Consider the following 21,922-nt stretch of genomic DNA (forward strand, 5'->3'; position numbering starts at 1 on the left):
ACATGGAAACACGAAACAATAACACTCATAACATGACTAACAGAAAAAAAAAATGGCACACTTTAACAGACAAACACAAAGCAACACACAAGATGGCATATATATTAAAGAAATGGGGATTACACATTGCTTACAGAAATAAAACCACATTCCAGTCACATTTACAAACAACAGACAAACCAGATAAGTACCGAGGAGCAGATATAAACCAGTTGGAGTACCAAGAATTTAATCAGTATATCTGGGAATGACAGGTAGGAACTAAGAATATAAATCAGTACATGTGGGAATGACAGGTAAGAACTTCAAAATTAGATATAAAGAACATATAAGAAGATGAAAATATGAAAATAGCCATCCTCCCTTCGCTGAACACCTGATAAAACATGGACATGAACCATCCAGCATGGAACATGACATGACAGTTATTAGAATGAATAATCATAACAAAAAGCTCCTGACATTGTATGAAAACTTCCACATACAAATAGCCATTGCAACGAAAAAGAAGGTACCCCGTGATCAAATCTATATAAACAACTACTCTCTGACCATGTTGGCCACTAAAACAATAACAAACAGATATCTAAAAACATAACCAGGATAAATAATTAATGACTCATCCCCTCTCTGTCACTTCTCACTTCTCTCTCTCTCTCTCTCTCTCTCTCTCTCTCTCTCTCTCTCACACACACACACACACACACACACACACACACACACACACACACACACACGACTGTTGGCAACACTACAAACAGAAAACACAACACAAAATACAAAGTGCAAGTGATGTATGTCATGTATTGAATAAAATGTTGATGAAAGAATGCCAGAAATCGGCCAATTGGAGCATAAAGACTAATGAACACATCTCCAGGACCATACATATGGGCCAACAGTGCTGTTAATTGTAAGTAACACTGAACAATAAATGCAAATCACGAAATTTCAGCTAAAAATGTTGATTCTAATAAAAACAAGAGAAAAACAAGACAAAATGTAACGTAGTAACGTACTGTAACTACCACTTAACACATTTATTGTATGTATAAAGAGAAACATGTATTACAAGCCACTGAAGATGCTTCACAAATAAAAGTAGTGAAACATGTATCGAAAGGGGAGGGGGGGGAAGCCCTCAATTAGTTGCGTAGATCGTAGATGGAACATTCCTCCATGAATTTTGAAGCAACAAAGGAATGGTTTAAAAATAAAAAAATGAAGAAATATTTAGTTTACTAAAAGAACTAAGTATCTTCCTGAAATTAAAGGTTCTACTCTTTAGCAGAGTATTTGAAACAGAACATGCTGCTCTTCCACTTGATATTTATTTTGAGTGCAGCTATCCATATCATGTATATGTAGTGCCTGTCCAAATCTGTCAAAATGCTATTCAGACCATAATCGAGGCAAATTCATAATTCAGATGATAATTTTCAGTATGCTGATTAAAGTTGCTTGCTTAGTTTCACTGGAAAGCATAAGAAGAGGGAGAGGTGCCCTCTCTGTTTGTTGTACACACTTTGTTTCGTTGTGTGGCCACGAAGTCATCTGTCCAAAGACTTGCCTTTTTCCCGCTACACCTTCCTTGCATCCTTGCCTAGATGAGTGGTTGCATTGCTCTTATTTTATCTATTGCTGCATTCATGAATTTATGTTATTAATAGTATAACTAACTTAAAAGATAAATAGTATTGAAGTTTGGACACATCAAAAATTACTACTGCTTTTGGTGCAGTTACACCTGTTTAAGTCCCAAGTTTACCATTGTACTCTGGTTGCCCTAAATTTGAATAACACCAATCATCAATCAATCAAACCATTTATCAGGAATTTGCACAAATATAATCATTTCAAAAATGGCAACTGTACTTGTAAATTGATAATTCCCAGCACAGACACACAAAATAGTTCTGTAACCTTTTGTAATTTACTAGCAACTTATTAGATAAAACGAATTATTGCCTGAATCTATAGCTCATCCACTCTAGTAAATTTCAACCATATAGTTTTATAAAGAAATATATATTTTCCAAAATAAAAAAATATTCACACACAAGTCTTTACGCAGCCTGGCCCATCCAAAAATCTTTAGTCAACAGCTAGCTATTAATAAATTAATATCTATGTAACGAGTCTGTATACCATGACCACTGTGTTAACCTCTCCGTATTGATATCTGCAGTCATGCAGTAGTCAGCCTCTAGAAAGTACTCTGTCAGCCTCTAGAACGTACTCTGTCAACTTCTTGTTTCAAATTTGTGCTTATTTGAGTCAAGTTAGGAAGTGAAGTATACAGTAGCCCATCTGTTGTCACATAAGGAACAATTAACAATTCCAACCATCACTGTTTAACACCATTCAATATCCAGAAAAGTTTTCAGTTATGAGTCAACATCCTTACGCGCTACACACGAAGATGTGGCTCGAACCAGGTTAGTATCATCAAGCATTCACAATGACAAACTTTTGTGACACGTTAAAAACGTGTGTCAAAGACTTGAGCCCCAGTCTTTTGTGGTAACTGCACTAAAAGCTGTTGCTGTAGTAGTAATAGCTTTTGTGAAGGAAATCCAGTTATGTAGTCATTAGTCATGTGCAGTCAATGTTAAAAAATTAGCCAGAAAGAACAATAAGCTAATAATAATACTACAACAAAAGAAAATGCATGAACAGATCTAAAACATTTGGAGACATTAAAAATAGAAGAGCTAGTCTGATAAATCAACTTGAGGAAAATTTTAAGTGTTCCTAAAGCCTCTCTCAAAAAGTTGGGTAAATGAAAAAGAATGTATTAAATATTTCAAAATTTGATTGCCATCTCTCAAAATAAGATTGATCCTCAAGACTAATTTGGGATGCCTTCTCTGTGCATTCACATAAAATCTGGGATACAGAGAGATATACACCACAAATCTAGTGAGTCCTCTCATTGGATGGGGAAATCATGTCAACTGCTAGCATCTCACTCAGAGGCAATGCAACAGGACATCTTTTTCCCTCGGTACCTGAATACAGCTGCATCATGGCTGTACAGTCAGTTTCACCACACCTAGTTTGTTCTCTTTCATTTCGAGTTACTTCTCCTCACACTGACATAAGGCCCTGTTCCTCAACACCAAGATTTAAGCATAAAAGGGGATGTGGTTTTGCTACTATAGGTATTGTAGAGGCCTTCTTGGGTGCTGAATTCACTACTTAATTGCTCCTAATTCCCACATGCTCTGATACCCAATAGAATCTCAACTATTTTCGTAATGTTGTATGGGAGAGGGTACCTTGGATGGACCAGACAGGTTCATCTGCCGTGTACATAATAGAATGGATGTTTGTATTGAACTACAAGAATCAGAGAAGATACAGAATTTCATAGTCTAAATATGTCTATCTGTTCCAGTCTCTGAAGATCTCATAAACCTTTGCATCACAGACCGAAATAATTTCACATATAGGCTTGAGAGTATGAGAAGTGCAAACTATTCAACAGTCCAGCCAGAAATTCTATCACTTCATAAACCTTTATAGAGCTATCAGATTGATTAGTTGTGTCCAGAAACATGTAAAGCAACCTCTTCTTGTTCCCTGCCTTGTTTGTCATGCCTTTGTCCTAATGGCTTTAAAGGCTGAGGTTCTCTATAGACTATCGATATTTTTGAACCATTGCAATGCTTTATGCCTACCGCTAACTGCACTAATGCTTATGGTAGTTATGCCAGGGGCAGACTGTCTGTGATGCTGGCTTGAGTAATTTGGAATGGGAATCTACCAACAGTGTGGTGGGTCATACTTGTAATACAATTCACCCAATCCTGGACCCGGTTTACAGGGTTGCCACAACTTTCCCCAAGTGAAATTTCCTGATTTCCCGACAAGTTGTAGCATTTTTCTGTGACAAGATTTTCAGATCTCAATGGTAAGTTAAGACACAAGTTGAAAATCTGTCTTTGCAGTTATGGTACACAAAACAATTATGTGCAAACGATGGAGGGGGGGGACCTTGCAAGCAGATGATGTTTCCTGATGTGAGCAAATATCTTAAGTACTAACATCAACATCTTTTGTAATTAACTGCTTTTAGATGGAAAAAGCAAGTCAAATGTTATATGTGTTTCATTAAGACCTCTGATGTTATTTTACTTCAATAAAACAAAACACATTTGCTGACAAAAATACACATTTCCTCAGAGATGCAAGACATTTAAAATACCTTCACTGATTCAGAAATAGCCACAGAAAGAAGAACACCTCTTGAAGAAGTGTATAAGATGGGAAAGCATTGTGTAAACAAACACTGTAGGTGATCACCAATTAAATGTTGGTTCCACTATGTTCGTTGTCGTCGGTTATTACCCACTGTGTTATACCTCTTATTTTGCAGGTACTTCTGAAGAGACAGTAGCAATTCCTGAAGTCCATCGCCCATGGCCTCGGGCCTGCTGAGGAGCACCGCAGTCCTGGGTCCACTGCATTACGCCACACACAAACAGACCCTGTCTGCGGACAGATTGGTGAGACCAGATCCAATGGGCAGAGCCTGCACATTAGTGGGAACCAAATGGCTTCAGATCGGTAGGCCAGATCCGTTACAGAAGCCAGCAGAAACGGCCTGCAGTTTTGGCCTGTCGGGAAATCCACTTGTGTGGCCAGCTATTCACGAGCCACAGACAACGTGTTGATGAAATGAACCTTGGTGATCAATCCATGCAATAGATAACTTGCTCAAATACTCTGAGAATCAATAATAATGGTGATAGGTACCAAAACACTGTGAAGATGATTGCCGAGACGCAGACAGGCACATAGAAAAGAGAGTCACACTCTCACAACTAAATTTTCAGCCATGGCTTCTGTTATAAAATGAGAGCACACACACATTTACACAATCACTTAGGCACAACTCGTGCACACATGACCACCATATCTCTGGCCACTGTGTCAACAGTCTCTAAGAATCAGATCCAAACAAGCCACTCTTCATACGTCCCTGCCTCTCGTTGGCAGCTGCTAGGCTAGTGGCAAGAAGTGACTGCAAGCTCAGGGGAGTTGTAGAAAGGACAGAAGCAGTAGTAACGAGGGAGTAGGGAAGTGGTGCAGGTTCTCAGCTGCACTCAGCTAGCGATGATGCACGACACCTCAGTAAACAAACCATTTCATCTATTGAAACAAAAATGAGATTTTTCCAGTGGGTTTTTCTTTTCTTTTTTTTCAAATTTCCTTGATTTCCAGAACCTGTGACAACCCTGGTTTATGACTTTGAAAATGGCCACTTGGTTGAATATCACCCAGTTTGTTGTGATGAGCATTCATATTGGTAGCTTTCAGAATCATAGAGGCGGTAGTAGTTACTTTAGCACAAGCTCTCAACCCTCTCCCACAGTGCATTGCCTATGTGTGAATGGAAGCATAACGACAAGGCAAACGACATAAAACAATCCTGTTGCGACACTGAAGAGGACATTACTACTCATATATTTTGAGGACATAACTGTTCTGACAAAAGTGGGCTCTTATACCTGACACCTAGAGTAGTCAATAAACTGCAAGTACCTTCTTTTGAGTCTGAATATGCAACCCATTTATCACCTTTTCAGACAGTCATTTCCTTTTAAAAAGTCGTGATTTCCATAAATTGTGTCCATGGGTATGATTCAAGCTTCTCGAAAGTCTTTCAGTTTCATCCACAGTGGTTTTCCATTTTCTGTACAGCACTGTGTCAATCGTATAAGCCGTACAGTATCCGCTATTTCCCTGCCATTCAGTTATTAATTTTTTAATCACATTCACACTCAAAATCTGCATCTAGCATTTTTGTTAATGACACATTCAATCTTATTACAGGCAAAAGCAATGGCAAAACAAGCTCAAACAGTGGCGAGTTGCTTGTGTCACTCATGTTTGCTAATGAACAAACAATATTCAGTGTTCAACACTGTTTAACCCCCCCCCCCCCCCCCCCCCACACACACACACACAAAACTACTTCTGTAAGAATAGCCAAACAGGAACAGAACTTACACAACAGCAATGTTCTGTTGCAAAACACAATGCTCAATTCAGCAACAAGGATCTTTGTGGTTACTACACCACGAAGGTACTCATTACATAGTCTGTTCTTACCTTACCTTATATTCTGACAACTTTCTTTACTATCCAGTCTCTCTCTACTTTTTCCGGTACCCCTCCTCTAAATGTTTACTGCACCTTTTCATATTCTATTACTCTGCGCCCTAAACTTTTTACTAAAGACTTCTTCCGTTTAGCCTTAACAAAAATTATTTACATTTCTGTCTTGCCCTCATTAATGGCATCTTACTCCTTTTTAAATTTTCATTTTCCAGTCTTTCACCCTCTTTTCCTCTATTTGTCAGTTTGCTTTTTAATCTTGGATTACTACCGAACATTTTTTATACAGCCACCTGAACTTTCTCAAAAACATTCAGTCTGAGCATAGTATTCAGAGTGATTTAATCCTAATACAACTTTCTACTTTTTGTCCTGTCCTTTTTCTCATTGACTCCTGAAAAACAAACTTGTTGTCGATAGCCCAAAACTGTGTTGCTTTAATGATACTGTTGACAGTCTTAATGTAATGCATAAGTTAAAAATATTTCACCAATGAATCTATATTGGAACTAGCAATCTCTGTGTAAGCTAGATGTTGAGCTGCAACTTCTTACTCTGCTTGCCTAAGAACATCATACTTTGTCCCTTGCCTAACTGAGAACATGGTGACTATGAAGTGCAAAAGAAAATACTCTGGTAGTCAGTGTCAACATGAATCTGTTATAATTAAAGTTTTATAGTCCTGGAGAACAAGAATGTCAACTGTTTCAAAACTAGTCCAAAACAGCAATTGTTCTACTGCATGACATAAAAACGATAGCATGATCCAACATTGACAGGCTGATCACAAAACTACTACTGCTCTCTTTCACTTGTGTTTCAGTTATAGATCCCATTGTCTAAAACGTTATCATGGGAAGCAGAAGAAATTGATAAATGTGGTACTACACTCCTGGAAATGGAAAAAAGAACACATTGACACCGGTGTGTCAGACCCACCATACTTGCTCCGGACACTGCGAGAGGGCTGTACAAGCAATGATCACACGCACGGCACAGCGGACACACCAGGAACCGCGGTGTTGGCCGTCGAATGGCGCTAGCTGCGCAGCATTTGTGCACCGCCGCCGTCAGTGTCAGCCAGTTTGCCGTGGCATACGGAGCTCCATCGCAGTCTTTAACACTGGTAGCATGCCGCGACAGCGTGGACGTGAACCGTATGTGCAGTTGACGGACTTTGAGCGAGGGCGTATAGTGGGCATGCGGGAGGCCGGGTGGACGTACCGCCGAATTGCTCAACACGTGGGGCGTGAAGTCTCCACAGTACATCGATGTTGTCGCCAGTGGTCGGCGGAAGGTGCACGTGCCCGTCGACCTGGGACCGGACCGCAGCGATGAGCGGATGCACGCCAAGACCGTAGGATCCTACGCAGTGCCGTAGGGGACCGCACCGCCACTTCCCAGCAAATTAGGGACACTGTTGCTCCTGGGGTATCGGCGAGGACCATTCGCAACCGTCTCCATGAAGCTGGGCTACGGTCCCGCACACCGTTACGCCATCTTCCGCTCACGCCCCAACATCGTGCAGCCCGCCTCCAGTGGTGTCGCGACAGGCGTGAATGGAGGGACGAATGGAGACGTGTCATCTTCAGCGATGAGAGTCGCTTCTGCCTTGGTGCCAATGATGGTCGTATGCGTGTTTGGCGCCGTGCAGGTGAGCGCCACAATCAGGACTGCATACGACCGAGGCACACAGGGCCAACACCCGGCATCATGGTGTGGGGAGCGATCTCCTTCACTGGCCGTACACCACTGGTGATCGTCGAGGGGACACTGAATAGTGCACGGTACATCCAAACCGTCATCGAACCCATCGTTCTACCATTCCTAGACCGGCAAGGGAACTTGCTGTTCCAACAGGACAATGCACGTCCGCATGTATCCCGTGCCACCCAACGTACTCTAGAAGGTGTAAGTCAACTACCCTGGCCAGCAAGATCTCCGGATCTGTCCCCCATTGAGCATGTTTGGGACTGGATGAAGCGTCGTCTCACGCGGTCTGCACGTCCAGCACGAACGCTGGTCCAACTGAGGCGCCAGGTGGAAATGGCATGGCAAGCCGTTCCACAGGACTACATCCAGCATCTCTACGATCGTCTCCATGGGAGAATAGCAGCCTGCATTGCTGCGAAAGGTGGATATACACTGTACTAGTGCCGACATTGTGCATGCTCTGTTGCCTGTGTCTATGTGCCTGTGGTTCTGTCAGTGTGATCATGTGATGTATCTGACCCCAGGAATGTGTCAATAAAGTTTCCCCTTCCTGGGACAATGAATTCACGGTGTTCTTATTTCAATTTCCAGGAGTGTATATTAATCAAACCTTAAAAGTATCATATGTGTAATTCATAAAATTAAATGGTGTAAGCACTGCAAAAGCCACTTTAGCTAAACTGACTTCATTTGCTTAGAGATGGCACTACTGGAAATAAAACTGACAAATGAATTAAGAAAGTACTCATTAAGTATTATAAACCAATATTAAAATACGCTAGGGCACCTATGTCTCAATCTGAACTGAATATATTGCTACATACTTTGTATTTGAAGTGATGCATTGCCTATCACTACTCATGTCAGACACATTTACTGCAAAAGCTGCAGTTTATCACTCTCATCAGCACATTAAATATCTTTTTCTCAGAAATACTGTGTACACTTCTGGACCTGTTCTGACAACAGAGATACACTTAAAAGCTGACAGATAATGAAGTTCCGGTCTTGTAAACACTTGTCAATTTCCTGCAGGATGTACACAGTAAAGATACAAAGCACATGAAATGTTTCTGTAGCACTAAATTTTCTGTTATCATTTGCCAGACTATAACTAAAAATTCATAGGTTATGTGAAAAAGTGAATTAGTCTGGTTGTAAGGGCATTTCTAATGAAGTATTGCACCCTTTGGATGATCTGATAGTACCCTACCAAAGACATGCTCACAGATAATGAAAAACAGTTCATAAACAGAAATAAGTGAATGTGTGTATCATGCAGTATCATCGATCTTTTGTAACTGAATGTTTATTTTGCTTTTAACCAAATGTTTCAACTATTCACATTAGGCATCATCAGTCTTTTTTGTTTCTCATTCTTTTCATACGTCCATTTCTTCTTGTGTACGCAATAAATGAACACAGTATGGATTTCCAGTCAACTGACATACTAACTGTGCATTTCAATGCACATAACTTTTCTTTCTGCACACTACAACACATGAACACACAGTGTGTAGAAAAAAAGGTCATGTACAGCAAAATGCACACTAGCTACATACAGTCGACAGGAAACCTGTACTGTGTTATCTACCAACCATACAAGAGCCAATGGACACACAAATAGAATGGGAAACATAAAAAATCACTAAATATGTCCAATATAATTAGGGTGGTTGATTCAGGGGTGGGGACCAACCAATATGATTAGGCGAAACACCTTTGGTTAAAAACAAAATAGACATTTGGCTGCAAAAGACAAGTATCATTTGTCCTTATCTACATGATAAACATAATAGAAATAGCAACTGAGGCAGAATGGCTGCAAATATTAACAATAAATAAATTATCTTAATCACCTACTGATTGATCAAAACTGTTTGCCCAAATTCAACACGGTGAACAATACAGATGACGTAGCTCTTTCTTTGTGCTCAGAGACCGGAGATCTACATTCAAGTAGTTTCAAGATCACTGAATAGAACAGAATGTAACAAATGTGTAAATTTATTCTTCATTTCAAATTCTAAGAAACAAACAAACAAACAAGTGAACATTACCAAATGGACGAAGATACATGGAATGTCTACTTCTAAAATATTGTCCACTTACTTGTTATACAATTCCATTTCCCTCATTTTTTGTAGAATGGAGTATAATTGCTGTTTTTGAGAATGCCTTGATTCATACTCTTACAATAATCCTGTTTCTTTTATTTAACCAGATGAATACCACAGATTTTACTTACAGAACTTCTGTTTTCCACAATTGAAACCAGTAATTCTATGAATAAAATGTGTGATTACAAGCTAGTTTAAAAAAAAGTTGCTTTGATCGTTCCCTGGAAAAACTATGCTGAATGTTACAACTCATAATACGGGGTGTATCAAAAAGAATCATCCTATTTGGCACGTCTATATTTCTGAAACTAATAAGCATATACAATGAATTTTGTTTTCATATGAACGGGAAACTCAAAGTTTTTATTCATACCTTTTCGCAGGTGTTCAATATGTCCCCCCTTGAGATGCACAGCATATGTCAATTCGGAATTCGGATTTTTCCCACACTGCAGCAAGCACGTCTTGATTTACAGCTTCCATAGCTGTTGCTATGCAATGTCTCAGTTCATTCATTGTTCTTGGTAACAGAGGCACATAAACAGTCTTTTATAAACCCCCATGAGAAATAATCACATACAGTTTGGTCTGGTGACCTTTGAGGCCAGTAATGTACGGCTGAATTACTTGGTCCAGTGTGACAGATCCATTGTTCAGTAAGCCCGTTTTAAAAATTCCAGCACTTCCAGATGCCATTCTATTGGTGAATGAAGTCGTTCGAATCAGTCTCCAACTGTGGGAAACGTAAGTTCTCAAGCATATTGAGATATGTGCTTCCTGTGACAGTGTTCTCAGCAAAAAAAAAAAAATGGACCCCACACCTTTTCCTGTGAAACTGCACAAAACACATTAAATTCTCGTGAGTCCCTCTCATGTCGTACAATGTCATGTGGTTGTCCCTTACCCATATTCTCACATTATGAAAGTTTGCCTTTCCATTTAAATGGAATGTTGCCTCATCACTAAACATTAAGCATGGAAGAAAACTATCGTCCTCCATCTTGCGAAGAACAAAATTACAGAATTCCAGACATTGTCATTTGTCACCTTCGTGAAAAGCTTGCACTAGCCGAATTTTTTATTGTTCATGTGCGAATGTCAATGCAACACATGTCACATGGACATCGGGCACATGCTGAGCTGTCGAATGCACAGTGAACAGATTTCTGCGGACTCCTTGTGGAACTATGGTGGATGCGTTAAACTTCTACATGAGACATTCAGGGCCGTCCCAACAATATACCTTTACACAAACAACCTGTTTCTCAGAATTGTTCATGCCATTGTCCACTGCTCTGTGCTGTAGGAGGACCCACACCATTCCTGGTACGAAAGTCATACTGAACAGTTATTACTGACCTCCACTGTGCAAAATGTACAACACAAAATGCTTTCGGTTGGCCTGACATCATTTTTACTAAACTGAAGTGGATGCACACTGCTGTTACCTGGTGGGAAGCATGTAAGACTTAAAAGTTTGCTCTTTCGAACAGTAAGTTGTTCATGCACATATCTCGCATAACATAACAGTTATGATATTTTTAAATCGGATGATTCTTTTTTATGCACCCCATACTACAGCAAGTTAAAGACCGTAACCTGCAAACTATAAATATATTTGTTTCACTACCAGTAAATGAGACAATCAGTTCGCATACATACCACACCATACATCTGAAAGTATTAATACAGTGTATACATTTCTCAAAAGAGAAAACATACATAAAATAATCAGGTCTCAAAACAGAAACACGCATGTAATGAAATGGAATATACCTGAATCATCAGAGACAGTGGCATAATGAGAGTCCACAAGTTCCTGTGTCCTGCTGCGCTGATTTGCCGCCTTTGTCTGAGCTTTGATTTTTGCTAGAGGTTCACGCACACTTATGCTTGTGTAGCCTTCTGAAAAAAATATTTCACAATCAACGATTAGTCTTCATAATGAAAACCAGAAACCTCTTAACAATTATCCAATTCCATTTTGGAATTTAAAAAATTAACATCTACAATATATGCCCCACACACATACACACATGAAAAGAAATTCAGCACCACTTAAAAATAAGAAACAAACCAACAACTGAAACTTCCAGGCAGATTAAAACTGGGTGCCGGACTGAGACTCGAACTTGGGACCTTTGCCTTTCGCGGGCAAGTGCTCTACCGACTGAGCTACCCAAGCTCGAGTCACACCCCGTCCTCACAGCTTTACTTCTGCCAGTACCTCGTCTCCTACCTTTCAATCTTTACAGAAGCTCTCCTGCGAACCTTGCAGAACTAGCACTCCTGAAAGAAAGGATATTGCGGAGACGTGGCTTAGCTGCAGCCTGGGGGCTGTGAGGACGGGGCATGAGTCGTGATTGGGTAGCTCAGTCGGTAGAGCACTTGCCCGCGAAAGGCAAAGGTCCTGAGTACGAGTCTCGGTCCGGCACACAGTTTTAATCTGCCAGGAAATTTCATATCAGCGCACACTCTGCTGTAGAGTGAAAATTTCATTCTAGAAACCAACAACTATTTAATAATAAAGTTATCAACTAAAATCCCGCCAAGATCTAAGTCATGTAACTGGCTATCTGTTCATTGCATTCATGGTGGAAATGTCTCATTAAACAAGCTGAATCAACACTATTAGCAGACTGCATGAATACACAATTTGGAATTAGCCATTTTATTTCCTAATTACTTCACAAATTCAATGTACTAGTCTTATCTACAACATTAAAATGAGCTGCAATTATATTACAATGACATTCGGCTATCATGGGAGCACTTAACAGGTATCACAAATAATTCTAAATAACTATTCTTGATACAACTAAGGCGAAATAATTACAAGAAATAGCCACCATCTAGCAGATGCCAAAGAAACTGTTCCAAGTAACTAAAGAAAATTTAAGATTAAATCACACACACACACACACACACACACAAACAATTTGCTGTGGACATCAGATCATGTAAAACCATCAGAGATATGAACATTTAAACTAGAAATTAACGAAGATACGTGGCGACATGAAACTACTTCTCTCGGTTGTTTTTTAACTATAAACTATTATTAATGTACTGCACTCAGTGTGTCTATAAAGGCTTAATAATAGCAAAAATGAAAGGATACAAATAATGGATCAAATATCTTCACTGGTTTTAACTGGCAGATTAAATCAAACCGCCTTTTACACACTTCTGTTCATAAATTAGGGGATTTTTAAGATCTCTTAAATGACAAAAGTCATAGTGGTAATATGTACACTAAACAGCATCTTAGCAACCCTGTGAAGTAACACAAGTATATTGAAAAAATCATGTGCTTGATAGGGATTTCTCTCAGCTGGGTGTACTCGCAATGTACAGAGTGTATCAAAAAGAATCGTCCAATTAAAAAAGAAAATAACTATTATGTTATTTGAAGTATGTGCATGAACAATGTACGGTTGGAAAGAGCAAACTCTCGAGTTTTACATGCTTCCCGTTAGGTAGCAGCAGTGTGCGCTCACTTCAGTTCTAGTAAAAATGGTGTCAGGCAACAGAAAGCATTTTGTGTTGTACGTTTTGTGCAGTGCAGCATGACTTTTGAACTAGTTATGGTGTGGATCCTTCTACAGCATAGAGCATTAGATGATGGCATGAACAATTCTGAGAAACAGGTTGTTTGTATAAAGGGAAATCACCGGGCCATCCCCGAGTGTCTTGACACACAAGTTTAATGCATCTGCCATAGTTTCACAAGGATTTCACAGAAATCCATTCACCATGCAGCTTGACAGCTCAACATGCCCCAGAAGTCTGTCTGGCGTGTGCTGCGTCGATGTTTAGACACGAAACCATACAAAATTCACCTACTGCAAGCTGTTCATGAGGGTGACAAGCAACAAAATGTGGAGATTTGTAAATTCATTCTTGGCAAGATGGAGGATGACAGTTTTCTTCCATGCTTAGTGTTTAGTGATGAGGCAACATTCCATTTAAATGGAAAGGTGAACAATCATAATGTGAGGATATGGGGTACGGAACAACCACATGAAGTTGTACAACATGAGAGGAACTCTCAAGACTTTAATGTGTTTTGTGCAGTTTCATGGGAAAAGATGTATGGTCCTTTTTTTGCCAAGAATACTGTTACAGGAAGCACATATCTTGATATTCTTGAGAACTTTCTTTTTCCACAGTTGGAGACTGGTTCAAACGACTTCATTTACCAACAGGATTGGGCACCGCTACACTGGCATTTGAAAGTGGGGAAATTTTTACATCAATGGATTACTGAATGACGGACCAGTCACACTAGACCAAATAATTCAGCCTTATATTACTGGCCTCCAAGATCATCAGACCAGGCTGTATGTGATTATTTCTTATGGTGGTTTATGAAAGACTCTGTTTATGTGCCTCTATTACCAACAACAATGAATGAACCGAGACATCACATAAAAGCAACTGTGGAAGTTGTAGTTCAGGAAACGCTCGCTGGAGTGGGGGAACAAACTGAATACTGCATTGATATATGCTGGTATCCCAAGGGGGGACATATTGAACACCTACAAAAAGGTATGAATAAAAACTTTGAGTTTCCCATTCATTGAAAAACAAAATTCATTGTATATGCTTATTAGTTTCAGAAATATAGATGTGCCAAATTGGATGATTCTTTTAGGTACACCCTGTATTATGACCAATAACAAGTTTCATGCAGAGCTTTTCCATCACTGTTCATGTGGCCATCACTGGTCCTAATTGATATGGCATTATTTATTATCCAGTTCCACAATCCAAAGCACTCTAGTTCACTCAAAGTCAAACACATGGCCATTATCCAACAAGGTAGAGAAACTACCAATATATCGTTTTGACCAAAGCAAATGCACATGATGTGCCCACACCAGTGCTGCAGCCCACAGCATTCTCTCTGCCCACTGAACACAGTCAGCACCCATAATGAATGCTATATACATTATATGCAACAATAAGTTAAATTCTGAATTGACTATAATACCATGCAGTCCCACTGGATTCTGATACAGCACTATAAGGGAAGGAAGTCATTGCAAGAAGTACTACGGCTAGTCCCATAAAGAGGCAGGGGCTATCAACAGAGTACTGCTTGGACCCATTACTACCTACAAATACTGTGTGTGTCTGACAGAGACAACCATGTGGCACACAAGGTATCCAACTGCCCGTACAGAGACAAGTGCGGCCTTTCCTTCCAAGCTCATTCTGTGATACCAACGGGGTGCAGACCACTCTTCGGTATTGTCGGTGTGAAGACATAACGTAAAAGCAAGGTATCATCCAATCGCAGTGTCTAAACTGCAAAAAATCCAGGCTGAAATAATAACAACATTACGAAGAAGAGAGACTGCTATTCACCATATAGAGGAGAAATGGAGTCACTGAAAGGCACAACAAAAAGGTTTTCTAAACATGTGATCTTTAGGCTAAATGACCTTCTTCTAAAGTAGACAACACACACACACACACACACACACACACACACACAAACCACTGTCCCTGGCCACAAGGACTCTCCAACTCCACCGCATAAATGGACTACTAAAATGAGTCTTCAAAGTTAGTTGTAATGTCCACTTTACCATAGGAAGGTTAAGATGCAGGCTGTATTTGTTGCATCATCTGCTAGAATCAATAGTGATGACTCATTGTGGTGTAATCTACATTATAGATCACATGAGTCTGAACATGTATAAGAGCATGATGGACTGTCAGGGTCACTCTGCTGAAGCACTAAGACAGGTTCTCTTGCCTTAGTAAGTGTGCATGTGTAAGGTAAGCACAAACAATACAGATAAAAAATAGGAGCACAGCTTCTCTTTGAAAGGGGCAAAGTGACATTCTCCACTCTGAAGTTTGCCAAGTTGGATTTTCGCCAACCACTCTTCTTCCCACTTTTGTAAAATGCACCCTTAAGTCAGCAACTCCTCTGTGGAGCCTTCGATAGATAATGTATGAGCATGATCATTTCCCGGAAGTCCCATGGCTTGGCAGAGAGAGAAATACCACAGCAATACCTTAATTGTGAAGTGGTACACTACTGGCCATTAAAATTGCTGATGATAAACAAGTATTCATTGGACAAATATATTATACTAGAACTGACATGTGATTACATTTTCACGCAGTTTGGGTGCATAGATCCTGAAAAATCAGTACCCAGAACAACCACCTCTGGCCATAATAATGGCCTTGATACACCTGGGCATTGAATCAAACAGAGCTTGGATGGCGTGTACAGATACAGCTAGCTGCCCATGCAGCTTCAACACGATACCACAGTTCATCAAGAGTAGTGACTGGCATATTGTGATGAGCCAGCTGCACAAGAGACTAAAGGATGAGTCAGAGAGTAGTTTTCAATTGTCTTTCAAGTACTGAGGGAGTCGTATAGAGCTCTCCATATTGCTACCCATCTCCTATCTTCCAAACTTCACAGGTGGGATTAGCACTCCTGGAAGAAAGGAACTGTGGACTCATGGTTTTGCCACAGCCTGGGAGAAGTTTCCAGAGTGAATGTTTCACTCTGCAATGGAGTGTGTGCTAATATGAAACTTCCTGGCAATGCCAAGTAGCTCAGCTGATAGAGCATGTGCCTATAAAATGCAAAGGTCCCAGGTTCAAGTCACAGTCTGGCACACAGTTTTAATCTGCCGTGAAGTTTCATACCAGTGCACATTCTGCTGCAGAGTGAAAACTTCAGGCTGTGGCTATGCCCTGTCTCCATTTCTCTTTATTCCAGAACCATTAGTCTTGCAATTTATGAAGGAGAACTTCTGTGAAGTTTGGAAGGTAGGAGATGAGGTACTGACAGAAGTAAAGCTGTGAGGGCACTTGTGTAGCTCATTCAGTGGAACACTTGCCTGTGAAAAAAGGCGAAGGTCTCAGGTTCAAGTCCCGGTCCAACACACAGTTTCGTCCCTGTCTGGCGCACAGTTTTAATCAGGCAGGAAGTTTCATTACCATGATACTTTGTCTACTTACAGTCACTAAGGTGGCGAAGCATTTGGCTGTGTATAGTACCTGGATCTGGGGAAGCACTTTTGCATTGTGCTGGTGCATAGCCGAATTCCCAGTGTGTAAAATGGGCCACCACAGTTCATGCACTTGGGAGGGTGCTTCTTGGGTATTGGGCATCTTGTACTCAAGTGTTGAACAGTTTTACCAATAGGAATAGATGTCAAGAACTGGTGATGGAAAGCTGCAGCTGCTGAGCTTATTAAGCCACCCGGTCAGAGATACTTCAGATTTGCCCATGTAAAACAGATTGTGATCGTCAGATGTAAACGTGGAAATGCACTATTAAGAGGTGAAGTGGCCTACAGAATGGACACTGTTGAAGGTGAAGGGATATGCAGATGAGACAAAGCCTATTCATCCATGGAACCAAATATTATGTGATTTAGAAGAGCCTTCAAGGAAGCAAAGATGAGAGACATTCATGTTCTCCTCCAAAAGCATTTCAGGTAAACTTGGGTAGATACCAAAAATCTTGCTTTTTACAAGAATATAACTGATTGTAAAACAGCTGTGAACAATGCAAAGGACTCACACTTTGAAATTCATTCAGAGGATTAGATGCCAATGTAATTTAGACGGGACAGGGCAGGGCTTGTAAACTTGTGACTTTTAACTACTTTCATTTAATGTCACATACTCTTTGCAACAGTCAAATGTAGCCATTAAACTGTTTTCTTTTCTCCTTTGTACCAGTACTACGTTGTGTCTTTACTGTTATGATTACATTTGCACATCCATCTCAACAAAAGCTAAACTCAATGAATCCAAATGATTTTTGGTTATAACTAGTTAAAGAAAAGCCAAATATTTCAGAGCAGTCAGAAGTACAGTCTTCTGGTTAACACAATTTTGAATGACTGCTGTACAAAGGAAGTAAGAAGTTTTTTGCGTTTATATAAAGTGTGCTGGTGCAGTCACTGCAGTTTTCTTCTGGATGCCCATTCTGTTCAATGAACACAAAACAGAATTAATGTGTTAAGTGGGCAACACAGCCTTATCTATTGTTTGCAAAGCATGTTTTACTTTGCAGCATACATTGTCAACTGTCAGTTTGCTTTGCCCTTTGAAAATCCCCCTCTTTCCTTACCATATTACCAGAGGTCCATGTAGCTGTGATTGCGTTGTGTGAGTTACTACAATGAACTGACCTGAGGATATACTTTTAATATAATAAAGACATAAGATTGTTAGTTCACCAGCCAATCTAATATGTGTTTTCCTAAATTACTTCACACAAATTCCAAGAAGGTTCCTAAAAAATAGGGGCTGGTCACCACCTATCTCATTACCTGTTAATTATCAGTCATTTGAAAGCAACAGCTTATTATTATTATTATTATTATTATTATTATTATTATTTCTCTTTGCTGTCTCAGACATTATGTCTGGTTAAAAATGGAAAGTGACGCGGACCTTGATCAAGCGTGACTTCCTTTTAACTGTATGGTATATTTTACATGGCAATTAGGAACTTTCGGGTAATTGATCATGTATCAATAATTACAGATTTCTGTAGTTGTATAAATAAGTTAGGATGTAGCTGTATTGTGTTGATGTACTGGTGGATATTGTGTGGTATGACTCCTGTAGTTGATAGTATAATTGGTATGATGTCAACTTAATCCTGATGCCACATGTCTTTGACTTCCTCAGCCAGTTGGATGTATTTTTCAATTTTTTCTTCTGTTTTCTTCTGTATACTTGTTGTATTGGGTATGGATATTTCTATTAATTGTGTTAATTTCTTCTTTTTATTGGTGAGTATGATGTCAGGTTTGTTATGTGGTGTTGTTTTATCTGTTACAATGGTTCTGTTCCAGTATAATTTGTATTCATCATTCTCCAGTACATTTTGTGGTGCATACTTGTATGTGGGAACATGTTGTTTTATAAGTTTATGTTGTATGGCAAGTTGTTGATGTATTATTTTTGCTACATTGTCATGTCTTCTGGGGTATTCTGTATTTGCTAGTATTGTACATCCGCTTGTGATGTGAACTACTGTTTCTATTTGTTGTTTGCAAAGTCTGCATTTATCTGTTGTGGTATTGGGATCTTTAATAATATGCTTGCTGTAATATCTGGTGTTTATTGTTTGATCCTGTACTGCAATCATGAATCCTTCCGTCTGTATATATTGCCTTTTCTTAGCCATGTGTTGGATGCGTTTTGATCGATGTGTGGCTGTGTTAGATGATATGGGTGGTTGCCATGTAGTGTTTTCTTTTTCCAATTTACTTTCTTCATATCTGTTGATGTTATGCGATCTAAAGGGTTGTAGAAGTGGTTATGAAATTGCAGTGGTGTAGCCAGTGTATTTATATGAGTGATTGCTTTGTGTATTTTGCTAGTTTCTGCTTGTTCTATAAACAATTTACTTAAACTGTCTACCTGTCCATAATGTAGGTTTTTTATGTCGATAAATCCCCTTCCTCCTTCCTTTCTGCTTAATGTGAATCTTTCTGTTGCTGAATGTACGTGATGTATTCTATATTTGTGGCATTGTGATCATGTAAGTGTATTGAGTGCTTCTAGGTCTGTGTTACTCCATTTCACTACTCCAAACGAGTAGGTCACTATTGGTATAGAATAAGTATTTATAGCTTTTGTCTTGTTTCTTGCTGTCAATTCTGTTTTCAGTATTTTTGTTAGTCTTTGTCTACATTTTTCTTTTAGTTCTTCTTTAATATTTGTATTATCTATTCCTATTTTTTGTCTGTATCCTAGATATTTGTAGGCATCTGTTTTTTCCATCACTTCTATGCAGTCGCTGTGGTTATCCAATATGTAATCTTCTTATTTAGTGTGTTTTCCCTTGACTATGCTATTTTTCTTACATTTGTCTGTTCCAAAAGCCATATTTATATCATTGCTGAATACTTCTGTTATCTTTAGTAATTGGATGATTTGTTTATTTGTTGCTGCCAGTAGTTTTATATCATCCATAATTTGTATTATTTAGCATGTTGGATAGTGGGTTCAGAGCAAGGCAGAACCAGAAAGGACTTAATGAGTCTCCTTGGATATTCCACGCTTAATCTGTATTGGCTGTGATGTGATATTATTTGAATTTGTTAGGATATTAAGTGTGGTTTTCCAATTTTTCATTACTATGTTTAGGAACTGTATTAATTTAGGATCTACTTCGTATATTTCCAATATCTGTAGTAACCATGAGTGGGGTACACTATCAAAAGCTTTTGGTAACCAATGTATGCGTAGTGCAGCGGCCTTTGTTTAGTTTTAGCTTGATATGTCACCTCTGTATCTATTATCAGTTGCTCTTTACATCCTCATGCTCCTTTGCAGCAGCCTTTTTGTTCTTCATTTATAATTTTGTTCTGTGTTGTATGTGTCATTAATTTCTGTGTAATGACTGAGGTTAATATTTTGTATATTGTTGGTAGGCACGTTGTGGAGCGATATTTTGCTGGGTTTGCTGTGTCTGCTTGATCTTTAGGTTTCAGATAAGTTATTCCTTGTGTAAGTGTATCAGGGACTGTGTATGGGTCTGCAATGTAACTTAAATAATTTAGTTAGATGTAAATGTGTTGAGGTGAACTTCTTTAGCCAGAAATTTGCTATTTTATCTTTTCCAGGGGCTTTCCAATTGTGAGTAGACTTAATTGCTCGGGTGACTTCATCTTGCAAAATTATCACTTCAGGCATTTGTGGTATCATCTTGTATGTGTCTGTTTCTGCTTGTATCCACTGTGCATGCCTGTTATGTTGTGCCGGGTTTGACCATATGTTGCTCCAGAAGTGTTCCATGCCTGTTATGTTTGGTGGATTGTCTATTTTAATGTGTGTGTTATCTATTGTCTGGTAAAATTTCTTTTGGTTTGTGTTGAATGTTTGGTTTTGTTTCCTTCTATTTTCACTTTTTTGTATCTTCTAAGTCATTTGGCCAAAGCTTGTAATTTCTGCTTCGTTTCATCTAAATGCTCTATCGCTTCTTGTTGTGAGATTTTACCTAACCTTTTTAGTTTTTTGTCTGATATTTCATTTCTTATAAATTGTGTTAGCTGTCCGACGTCTTTTCTCAGTTTTTCTATTCTGATCCGTAGCCTGTGTTGCCATGCTGGTTTTGTGGGTTTCTTCTGTGTGTTGGTTGGTTCTGATCTCTGCCTAGTGTGTATATTCAGTGCAGTGAGTGCTCCTATATAAACCAGTAGTTGTAACTCTTCCATAGTTGTATTTTCATTTATTTTGTTGTGTATGATTGTGTTGATAGTTGTCATTGTTGTTTCGACTTGTGGATTATTTAGTGGTCTATGCAAGAATGGTCTAATCTCTGTATTTGTGTCTTTGTATTGTATATATGTCCGGTGAAAATGTTCTTCTATACCTAACACGTGTGTCACTTCGTGTTCTATTTGTGTTTGTTCTGGTGGGTGTCTTACAATTTTGTTTTCCTCTGATTGTTTCATTGATGCGTGTTGTTCTTTGTTTGTTTGCTCTGGAATGTTTGAGTCCATTACTGTATTTCCTTCTTCTTCTGATTGCACATTTTTTGTTCCAGTATTTGTTGTACTTGTTGTTTGATGTTTTCAAATTCTGACTGGGGTATCCTGTTATTTTTGATTATTATATGGATCTGGATAAACTGAAAGAACCAGAGGTTGTACAGAGTTTCAGGGAGAGCATAAGGGAACAATTGACAGGAATTGGGGACAGAGAGAAATACAGTAGAAGAAGAATGGGTAGCTTTGAGGGATGAAGTAGTGAAGGCAGCAGAGGATCAAGTAGGTAAAAAGATGAGGGCTAGTAGAAATCCTTTGGTAACAGAAGAAATATTCAATTTAATTGATGAAAGGAGAAAATATAAAAATGCAGTAAATGAAGCAGGCAAAAAGGAATACAAACGTCTCAAAAATGAGATCGACAGGAAGTGCAAAATGGCTAAGCAGGGATGGCTAGAGGAAAAA

The 21,922-nt window shown here is 39.1% G+C and overlaps 1 protein-coding gene across 4 annotated transcripts in view; it reads right to left on the bottom strand.

Annotated features, from left to right (window-relative positions):
* The window catches only part of LOC126416171 (uncharacterized), a 106,154-nt gene that overhangs the window by 45,139 nt on the left and 39,093 nt on the right, over window positions 1-21,922 (bottom strand). For all 4 annotated transcript variants that reach the window (XM_050083771.1, XM_050083754.1, XM_050083746.1 and 1 more), the window contains one exon: window positions 11,736-11,864. In XM_050083771.1, coding sequence (XP_049939728.1) covers window positions 11,736-11,864 — 129 coding nt within the window. The remainder of the gene's footprint in view (window positions 1-11,735; window positions 11,865-21,922) is intronic.

The sequence above is a fragment of the Schistocerca serialis genome, chromosome 1, assembly GCF_023864345.2.
Source record: "Schistocerca serialis cubense isolate TAMUIC-IGC-003099 chromosome 1, iqSchSeri2.2, whole genome shotgun sequence".
Lineage (NCBI taxonomy): Eukaryota > Metazoa > Arthropoda > Insecta > Orthoptera > Acrididae > Schistocerca > Schistocerca serialis.